At 40.0% G+C, this 10,628-nt stretch overlaps 1 protein-coding gene across 1 annotated transcript; it reads right to left on the minus strand.

The window, feature by feature from the left end:
• Positions 1–396: 396 nt before the first annotated feature.
• Positions 397–8,037, minus strand: TOMM7 (translocase of outer mitochondrial membrane 7). The gene is made up of 3 exons (XM_003364819.5): positions 7,779–8,037; positions 4,867–4,915; positions 397–625 (listed from the first exon to the last, which is right to left on the minus strand). Exons 1-3 carry the CDS (start codon positions 7,954–7,956, stop codon positions 610–612), a joined length of 243 nt encoding a protein of 80 aa, XP_003364867.4. The 5' UTR covers positions 7,957–8,037; the 3' UTR covers positions 397–609.
• Positions 8,038–10,628: the final 2,591 nt, after the last annotated feature.

Raw genomic sequence — 10,628 nt, forward strand, 5'->3', positions numbered from 1 at the left:
AGGAAATCTTAGATTCACATCTAACTCACAAATAAATCAGACACAATTCCCCAATGCCATTCCCATCCCCAACCAATAGAATCACAGGACCCGTATTTCTTTCAATCAGAACTTTGCTCCAATGCAGTGCAGGAAGTAAAGGCCTAGTTTGTCAGAAACTGAGAGCTCTCTATACCTTTATTACCTCAGAACATCACAGAGGGAGTGATTAATTCAATGCAAAGGGAAACTGGAATCCATTTGCTAAGTGAATGGCCAAGAATTAACTTGGAAAGTCTCTTATTTTTTAAGGTAGCATCTAGGAATATATATAAATTCCCTGCTTTGAAAAAGTACCAAAAGACCAAATTTTTACCTCATAGTCCTATTATGTTCAATTCAAAAAAACTCAAGACATAACATTGTTAAAAACATTTATTTTGATACAGTCTATCATAAATAAGTCAGTAGAGGGTCCACTCTGCCACAGATGCATCTGAGAAGAGCCCCGTGCCATTCAACCGGTGAACGTCTGAACGATGTCTCATCTCTTATGCCAGCCAGAGCACACACCTTCCATCTTGTTCCTGTCCATTGACTGCTTCCAAATCCAGATGACCAAATAGTCCTTTATCCCCAAAGTAAGCTAAAATGTTTGTGAAGAGGAAAAATAAATTAAATCCCAAAGTAAAAACTTCTAAAACAGTGTAAGAACTAGAAGATTTTACATATTTACATTTGTGTTCACTCATCTGTCAAATTCAGTTACTAGAAGACAAGCATCAATCTCACTGAGCAAAAAAATCAAACACAGACACCTATGTTTAAAGAAATATGGTTTTGTTACTTTTGAGTGTGGTTATCTATTATAAACAAAAAGGAAAATGTAAGTCGAGGTCAGTTAAAAGATAGATAATGATTTTCATTAACATGAAGGAATGATGAACCCAAAAAATAAAGCTATAATATTAGCAGATGCAACACCACCATAACTAAAAATAACATTTATTGAATGCTTTCTATGGGTCATTGTACAGAAAGGTCACAACTCCCAATTATGATCCCTATTTTAAAGATGTAGAAACCAAGGCCTTGAGATGACTACATATCCTAAGTGGTAAAGTGGGATGGGACCCAGGTGCTCTTAACCCTTAGTCCACACACGTCCCAGGAGCAATGAGCCTTCACTTCTACCTCAACTAATTCTTAACCCAAACATTCCAGCCACTAACTAGCCCAAACTCCTGCATCATTTGCTGACTAAGCAACAGGATCCAGGAAGGAGACAAGAGGTGTTTTATTTCTCAGTCCTGTTCATTAAAAATGTGATTTCTAATAGTATGTCAACTTAAATAAAACTGCATTACAAAATGACAATTTGAGCATTATATAAAGTTTATTTTTTAAAAGTATTTACACTTTGCCTGGGAGTAAAAAAACCAACATGCATCTATTTCCAGTTTTGAAATGTGTATTAAAATCTCCCATTAAACCCCAAGTACTCTGGCATACAGTTAAGATGAAAATAAATTATTCATTTATTAAGGTCTCTTCCTCAATGGTAATGAGCATCCAAAATAGAGAAAAGAAAATCTTCCTTGGCCTTATACAGATAACAGGAATAACGATTCTCTTAGTTAACCCTAGTATTCATATATTTTTGCCTAAATAGTATTCTACTAAGATACTGCCCGTTATTCATTAAAATATTGCATTTTGAATAAGTCATTCACATCAACCAACATTTGCTGACCACGTACAATGCACCATTCGGGTGAAAGATGAATGTGGTCCTAATCCCAAGGAACCCAACTTAGCAAGGGAAACAGACCAGTAAATCCTGAAGTACAATATTTATGTAAGTATTATTATAGAAATAAATTTACATATAAACAATAGTCATGCACCACACGTTTTGGTCAACGACAGACCACATACATGACGGCTGTCCCGTAAGATTAGTACCATATAATCCAGGTGTGTAGTAGGCTATACCATCTAGGTTTGTATAAGTACAATCTATGATGTTCACACAATGACAAAACTGCTTAACAAGACACTTCTCAGAACATATCCCCATTGTTAAGCGGCACATGACTGTAAACTTTATATTAATGAACAATAAATTTTGTATTAATAAAAACCCTGGCAGATACAATTCTGTTCCTTTCAAGGTACAGATGAGGCAACCCAGGAAGACCTTTCTAGTCAGTCTCCCCAGTGCAAACAGCACAGTATATGAAATTCCATAACTGGATAATCCTTTTCAGGTACTCAATCAACTCTTTCCTAACTTGCAAATACCTCTGGAAGGAAACCAGAAGATGTTTCCAGTGACAGAAAAGAATGAGAGAGTGAGCACCAGAAAGGAAAGGAGCACCAAGGAGACAATAAGGAGAAGAAAAGAAAAACCAGGGAGGGTGGTTGCTTCATCTAGTCTGCAATTTTGAAGGGTCAAGTCTTAGTGGGATAATTGAAGCCAAAAAGAAATACAACAGAAGGGCACATTCTATCCCCGTCTCTGGATCCTAGGGCACCTAGGTCACAAAAAATGCTACTTCCCATAACACAGGTCTGTTCTAAAAATCATACCACAAGATGCAATGCTGTATCGATTCCTGTCCAAAGGGCCAAGAGGTTAGTTAGGGTCATTTAATTAAGTTAATTAAACACTTGTTGGCAGCTACTTTAGGTGCTTACAGGACAAAATATAATGTAAATAAGCAACAAGTATAACATAAGGCAGAGAATGACAGACACAAAAGGATACTACAGGAACACAAAAATTGGAGTGATTTCAGCTAAGAGAATGGGGGAAAAGATTTAGGGATGAGGTGACATTTGAGATTGGGTTTTCTAGAAGCACGTTTTCATCAAGTAGAAACTGAAGAGTATTCCAGGCTGAGGGAACACAAGCATATGGACAAAGGCATGAAAATATACATCTTATTCTAGGATTAGCATGCAGGTTCTTGTAGCTAGAGCATAGGTCTCGTAGGAGAAAGATGTGAGGTAAAGGAGATGACATAGAAAAGATTAAAATTACTATAAACAGTTTATTGCCCATATATTACTTATTAGTTGATAAGTACTGTTAATACTTTACATACAATATACTTGATAAGTACTATTAATACTTTACATGCAATATTCTTATTCAATCTTCATGGCAACCTTATAAAACAGATTATGCCCAACTTATAAGAGGAAACTTCATCTTAGAAAGGAAGGTTAATGGCCTCTTGGGGAAAGGTATTTGATGACAATTTCCAGTGCCTGGAAAATGTTCACACAGCTTGACCAGGTAGTCCCATCTCTGATAATGTTTCCTAAGTTAATGTTTCCCTAAGAAATAACTGGTCTAAGGTCAATCAGCTAGTAAGTAGCAGACATATTACCCCAAGTCACCATTTTACAGAAAAGGAAAGTGGCAGTTTGAAGAGTAAAGGCTAAGAAAAAAGGAACCTAGTGGAGATCTCTGAAATAAGTTTTAAGATGCCATACCATAAAACGTTAAAGGGAGAGAGGGAAGTGAGGAAAGGAAGCAGTGAGTGAAGACCATTTATTGAAGAGCTTTATCAGGGAAAAGAGAATAACTGCAGAAATGGACAAGCTGAGGGCACACACGGCAGTAAACTTGCAAAAGATAAACCTCTTCCTCTGAGGAAGGAGAGGCTGGCAAGGCAGAGCAGGTGGAAATTCCTATCAGATGGCACTGTTCTAAGTAAGAGGGATGATTATCTGGGGAGGCCACGTGGCCCAGTGGATAGACTGTAGGCTTTGGAGATAGACATATTCCACCACCAACTGACTGTGGAACTTGCTCTGAAGGTCTGAAGTGACAATTAGAGATAGTGTATAAAAAGCATCTAAAACAGTGGCTGACACATTGTAGGTGACTATTAGTAATATTACTATTATTTTCTGCACATTCCAGAAAAACGTGGCTTAGGGTAGGAGTTTGAAGAAACTGAAGACCGAGAATAGTCACTGAAATGTCTGTTAGGGAAATCCACAAGAAACATCTGTAAGACAGGGTCAAGCTGAAATCCCACAGCACCTGTGCAGGGGGCCTGGTCATCACAGTGCCATGAGTATCAGTCCCTCCTACAGAGCAAGCCTGCCTGTTCCAGATTCTGCTTTAATATATATGAAATGCGCACATATATACGTATCATTTTCACAAGTATACATATATATGCATATACATGAGTATATGAATATGTATACTATGTATCTCCTTGTGTGTGTGTGCGCACGCGCGTGTGAAGTTTTTACAAGTCCTTATCTAACAATGGCAAGGTTGTTTCTGAAAAAGGAATTTGACAATGCATTTTCAGAGCCATAAATGTTCGTACACTGATTTATTGATCCCATGAGAATTTATCATAAGGATATAACTAAAACCTGTAAAAACCTATGTGCATATACATGTTCATTATTTTGTTATGGAAAATACTAAAAAACTGAAAAACCTAAGTGATCAACATCTGGAAAAATCTATGTACTAACAAAATCCTACGCATCCTTGTTAGAATGATATAAAAGGTTATATTTATCTCAATAAAGATGAGAATATGGGAAATTAAAAACAGTTCACCTTTTAAAGTGGTAGGATGATAAATTAATTCTTTTTCTTTTAAAATACATTTCATTATGGTTATAAAATAACCATACAGTACAGTAAATAAAAACTAGGAAAGGAAGAGAAAATAGTTACTTTATAACATTAGCGTAGACTGGTCTGCAAACTGTTGCAGTTCTCCAAAACTATGCTGACTGGTAAAGCTCCAGTGCAATGCCTCCACTAGTACTCTTCTGCTTCCCCATGATTCAGTACTAACATATGAACAATTGCCCTGAAATGTTCATTTGTAAGAGCAGTACCTCAAAACGGTTGGTTCAGGCATTCCAGGATCTGCACCCCTCTTGAATCCTAGGGGAGAGGGAGGAGAGAGAAAGAGAATAAATACTAATTAAAACGCTAACAGACAAAAAATTGACAACCAGGACTTTCTTTCCTTTTTAAATCAACCTAGGGTAGCTAGAATGATGTCCAGATTTACCAGCACTATCTAGATTTACCTGTGCTACAACAGTCTTGACTCTTCAGTAGGGTATGAGATTATGTCCAGGACTAACCAGTAGGGAGTACGAACTACCTTATTCTTATTATACACAATTAGCACAGTTGCCCTTAGCATGCACTATCTTTCATGATTAGTCATTACCCAGAAAAAAGATACCACAACCACCAAATCATACTGGAAAGACTATAAAGAGCAAAAAGATTTTTTTTAAAAGACTAACTAAACTTTAAAAAAAAAAAAGATTGAGGACAGTATCTTATTTTATCCCCCATGAACCTCTCTTTTTATAAAGCAATCAAAGATTGGTGATAGAAAAAAGAGGAAAAAAAACCATTCAAGTTATTGTTTAACAACCTAATTAAGTCAACACTCTTATTACAAGTATGATTAAACAAACCTTTTACCATTTAAAACATACCTATTAATTAACTAGATGACACATATGGTAATTTACTGAAATAACTGATTAAAATTAGAGATGGCATCAAGAACTGTGAGGAGTATGAAATTTTACCCCATTCCCAAGAAAACAAACTAGCCTACCAATTTCACAGATGCCGGCAGAAGACACAAGATGCCAAGTAAGCAGCAAAGGACAGTTTATTACTCCCTGCAACAGCTGTAGTCAGACTATCATCATTTAGCAGATGAATCCTAAGTTTAGGGCACCAGAATCTTTTACAATGTGCAGGGAGCATGGTTTCCCTTGCTCTGGAGGAAGGTACTATTTTCCAAGGCTATTCACTCCACAAACATCCTTAAAAAAGATAATATGGAACAAAGGACAGTCAGAGCCTCTGCTCACAAGATCTGCAGAAATTCAAAAGACCACGGAGAACTGTCTTCCAACAGGTGACTCATCAAAATCGTTTTTTGGTAAATGTCCACACAGATTCTTTATCATCCTGTCACAGTCAGTGCTATTTCATAGCACTCTACTCCCTCTATTCCCTGATATATATATCCCTATATACTCCTACTATACTCCCTGAAGCCCTGAAAGGTATGTTTGAATCTAAACTAGACAAGAAATTCAATCTACAGGTGCAGGTTTTGCTGAGAGCTGAGGTGGAGAAGTAAATGAAACGACCTGAGAACTAGGTTAGAAATAAAATTAAATTTATATTCAGCTCAAAGGAAACAAGAGCAGGCTAAAACAGGACCCCATACACAAAACAAAGGAAAAAAAGAGGTGGCACAAAGAAGCGGAAGAATCAAAGCCCCGCACCTTTCTTAGCTAAAAGGTGAGCTAATCCCAGTGTCTGACTAGCCAACCTGGGCCCTTCTACCATTAAGTGAAAGTTGGGGAGTCGTGAAGTTTGGGAGGAAGAGGCGGAATGACAAGGGCCCATAAGGGCAGGTTGTCATAATTATTTGTTCTAATCCTTGATACCTATATAAAGTCACTAAAATCTGGGAAAGTAATGTTTTTAAAAAATTGCGTTCAAGAGGCCAGCCAGGTGGCATAGTGGTTAAGTTCACACCCTTGGCTTTGGTGGCCCAGGGTTCCAGGTTTGGATCCCGTGCGGATCTACACCCACTTAGCAAGCCATGCTGTGGTGGTGTCCCACAGACAAAATAGAGGAAGACTGCCACAGATGTTAGCTCAGGGCCAATCTTCCTCGCCAAAAAAGAAAAAAGAAAAAAAAAGCGGACATTCAAAATAAGGGTGGAGAAAGATCTTTTTGAGTCCTGGATACTAAAGTATCCCCAGGTTATCAGTTGCCTTGCAATTCATGGGGAAACAGGAGCCACAGCCGCCTGGAGAACATCCAGCATAATCAAAGGCCCTGTCAAAACTAAGAGTGAATGTACTTTTTCTTAGACAATGCACAACACCTAAAACACACAGGAAGCAGTACCTTGTTAAAATCACAGGATTTTAAAGTGTGAAACTGAGTTTCAGAAAATGTCACACTTTATGCTCAAACTGACAGAGCTGGGGCTCTTTCCTTTCCACCATATTGCCTGAGTAGGGCAATCAGATTTAAAAAAGAATCACTGAAGGCTACAAATAAGATAAAGTCCCAGTGTGCAGCCCTAGGGGGAAACATCTGCCTGAGCACTTACAAACCTTTACAGTACAGCAGAGGGGTTAAGAGCACAGGCCTTGAAGCCCCATTGCTTGAGTTCCTACCTCCCCCACTAACAAGCGTGTGGCCTTCAGCAAGGAACAAAACTTCGCTATGACTCGGTTTCCTCACCTGTAAAATGAGATCTATAATAAAAATTACCCAAACCTTTCATTATACAGATGAGAAAGCAGAGACATCCAATAACCAGTCATGATCATGCTTCAAGGCAGTGGCATATCCACAAAGTCTACAGGCCTGTTTCCACTTAGGCCACCTGGAGAGGTGAGGACAAATGCCCTGAAAACCACCCAGTGCCAAAGAGTGAATCGTGCGCTTTCACATACGTAGGTCGTCTAACTCTCCCAACAATCCTGAAAAGTAGGTCATCTTCATTTTATAGACGTAAAAATAGAATGGGAGGGATTACATGATTTGATGAAGACCATAATAATAGCAAAGGATAGAACAGGAACTCAAACTCAGGTCAGACCGACCCCACTGGACCAGACGGCCTCAAAGGACACGCGCGCGGCGTGGCCCCGTTTCTCTCTCCCGCACGAGACAGGCAAAAATGGAGTCGCAGCCTCCGCACTCCCTTCCCTCCCGTCTCCTCCCAAATTCTTCTCCCACTGACCCAGGTAAATCACGAGAGGAATAAAGCCCCAGCGGATGGCAAACTGGCCGCCCTTGAAGAGCTGCTGCAGCCTCTGCTTGGCCTCTTTGCTCAGCTTCACCATGGCGACGGCTTGGACGACACAGCGAGGAGCCACAAACGCAGCGACCGCCTCAGGAATCCGAAAAAGATAGCACATGCGCAAGCGCCAGACGCGGCCTTTACGGCAAGAGTCGTGAGCGTCGCCAGCAGAGGTCGTAATTCACCCTGTTAATCCGCCTCGCCCTCCCCGGCGCCGCCGGTGGGGGACGCATGCGTGGTTGGTTTTCCGTGCTTGGAGGCCCATTTCAAGGTCCCTAAGGTTTAGCAATCGCGTTGTTTTGTGATTGCCGGTTACTTGAGGAACTGCTGTTTGGGGGTTCCCTCAGCCCGGAACGCCCTCTCTCTTCCCACAGTCCCATTCATTTTTTTTTTTTTTTGAAGATTTATTTTTTCCTTTTTCTCCCCAAAGCCCCCCAGTACATAGTTGTATATTTCTCGTTGTGGGTTCTTCTAGTTGTGGCATGTGGGGTGCCGCCTCAGCGTGGTCTGACGAGCAGTGCCATGTCCGCGCCCAGGATTCGAAGCAACGAAACACTGGGCCGCCTGCAGCGGAGCGCGCGAACTTAACCACTCGGCCACGGGGCCAGCCCCCAGTCCCATTCATTTTTTTGAAGTGCATATCTAAGTGTTCCTTGCTTGATTTGGAGGGAACATTAGATTCAAAAGGACTGAGTTTTAGTCCCGACTCTTATTCTGCCTTGCTGTTTAATAATCGACAAGTAATTTAACTTCTCTCAGGGTCAGTTTCTTTCTTCATACCGAAGGTTTAACTGCAAGAAGGTTCCGAACTGACGCCCAAGAGGCCCTTATCCATATTTTCTTTGACTCCCAGAGTGGTTGATTGTGGGATTTTTTTTTAACATTTTAAATTACTTGCCAACATTTTAAAGTTTGGGAAATTTCACATGGAAATGTGGACTTTTTCAGAGAAGCTGGCGAATCCCATTGCAACACTTAACAGGACTAAGTGGGAAATGACACTCCCCTTCACCCATCTTCCCTCATGGGCTTGGAATTGCAGCGGTTCTCACCTCTGGCTGCACGTTAGAATCGCCTCCGGAGACAAAGGTGGACACCTGCCGGAGACCTACCTCCTGCTGCAGCGGACCTACTCCTAGGAATTCTGATTACTTTGGGGGCAGGGCCTGGCCATTGGTTTGCCTTTGAAGTTCCCCCGCTGATTCTAAAGTGTAGCCAGAGTTCCCAAATTATGATTCAGTGACTGTCTGGTGGCTGTTGGTGTTTGAGCTTTTGACCCCAGGTCTAGGGTTTGATTTCTAAGGCTTTGACCTTGAAGCCTTTCCTGGCTGATCCCCAAGATACGTGATGACATTTCCTGTTAAATTCTTAAAGTGCCCAATGACGCCTAAAAATTTCCCCTGGGTTTATGGCTGTACCTGTGCTTGGCTCATCTTCGTGATATACAACCTGTGTCTACTATGCCTGGCTCTGTGTTAAGCGTTTCAAATACAGTAATTCATTTTAATCCTTAAAAGAATTTAATATTGCATTGCAATAAAGCTTATTTTACTAATTCTTGTAAGGAGTAAAGTATGTATATATATCATAGACCTTACTTTACTGATGAGAAAACTATTTCTTTTCATCTTTTTATACAAAATACCTGATACATAGTAAGGATGCATTTTTGTCAATTGGACTGAACAAAACCAAGATCATTTGCCTTTACCAGACATTCTGCGTGCTAGTCACTAGAGATAGAAAATTCTTTTAAAGGCACTGTCCTTAAGAATTTCATGTTTGAGTGGAAAAGAGGTGAGTAAACAGATGATTCCAATGCAATGTAAATCTGCTAAGTCCCACGATAAAGATATACACAAAATGGGAAAGCCGATGGAGGACACCTAACACTGCCTAGAGGAGTCAAGGAACTTTTGAAGAAGCCAATGGCAGTCAAATTGGAAAAGAGGAAATAAAGTAGAGAATCATTAAGGAGGTAAAATCAACAGGACTTGTTGGCCAAATGAATGTAGAGAGCAAAGTTGAAAGAGATGGTCAAGGATGACTGCCCAGTTTTGAACTTGTCCAAGTTAGTCTCACATCTCAATCTCCACAAAGTCTAAATTATATAGATTCACCTCCAGAGTGATTCCTACAATAGGGTTGGGGATTCAACCAACACTGTGAAGGTTGCCGGTTTGTAATGTTGGTTGGATACATTCGTTATTGAAGGAAAAAGGTTGAGAAAATCTCCTTTTACTCTTGATATACTCTCTCAGGTCTTCATGGCCTATCACTTAGAGCAGACTACAATAATAGCAGGAAGGTAACTGGTCTACCTACCTCTGGTCTCTACCCCCACTGTCTACATGCTATAGTCAACATCAGTCTTCTAAATTGCAATTCTATTCATGTCACTCCCCTTTTCTGAAACCTCCAGTGAGTTACCAAGGGCTACTTTCCTAAATCTCAGTTTTCTCTTCTGAAAATAAGTGTAATTTGTAGAATATTATTGTGAGAAATAAAACCAGTTAATGGTTATGAAAGGTTTTTGCAAACCTTAGAATGTTATACACATATTAAGTAACATCACAGTCAATGATAAAACATAGTGCCCAGCAAATGCTAAATGAGTAGAACCAACAAAGAAAATGAAATGAGTTAGGTGAGACCTAGCTTTGTGAGCTGAGATAATCAGGAAAAACTTCATGGAGAGAATGGGACTTAGTGGGCCTTGATGAGTGATTATAGGTCTAGAAACTCAACTTTATCTATTGAGGCAGAGATTGACTCCTTTCCTCCAGCCTT

Source organism: Equus caballus, chromosome 4 (assembly GCF_041296265.1).
Source record: "Equus caballus isolate H_3958 breed thoroughbred chromosome 4, TB-T2T, whole genome shotgun sequence".
Lineage (NCBI taxonomy): Eukaryota > Metazoa > Chordata > Mammalia > Perissodactyla > Equidae > Equus > Equus caballus.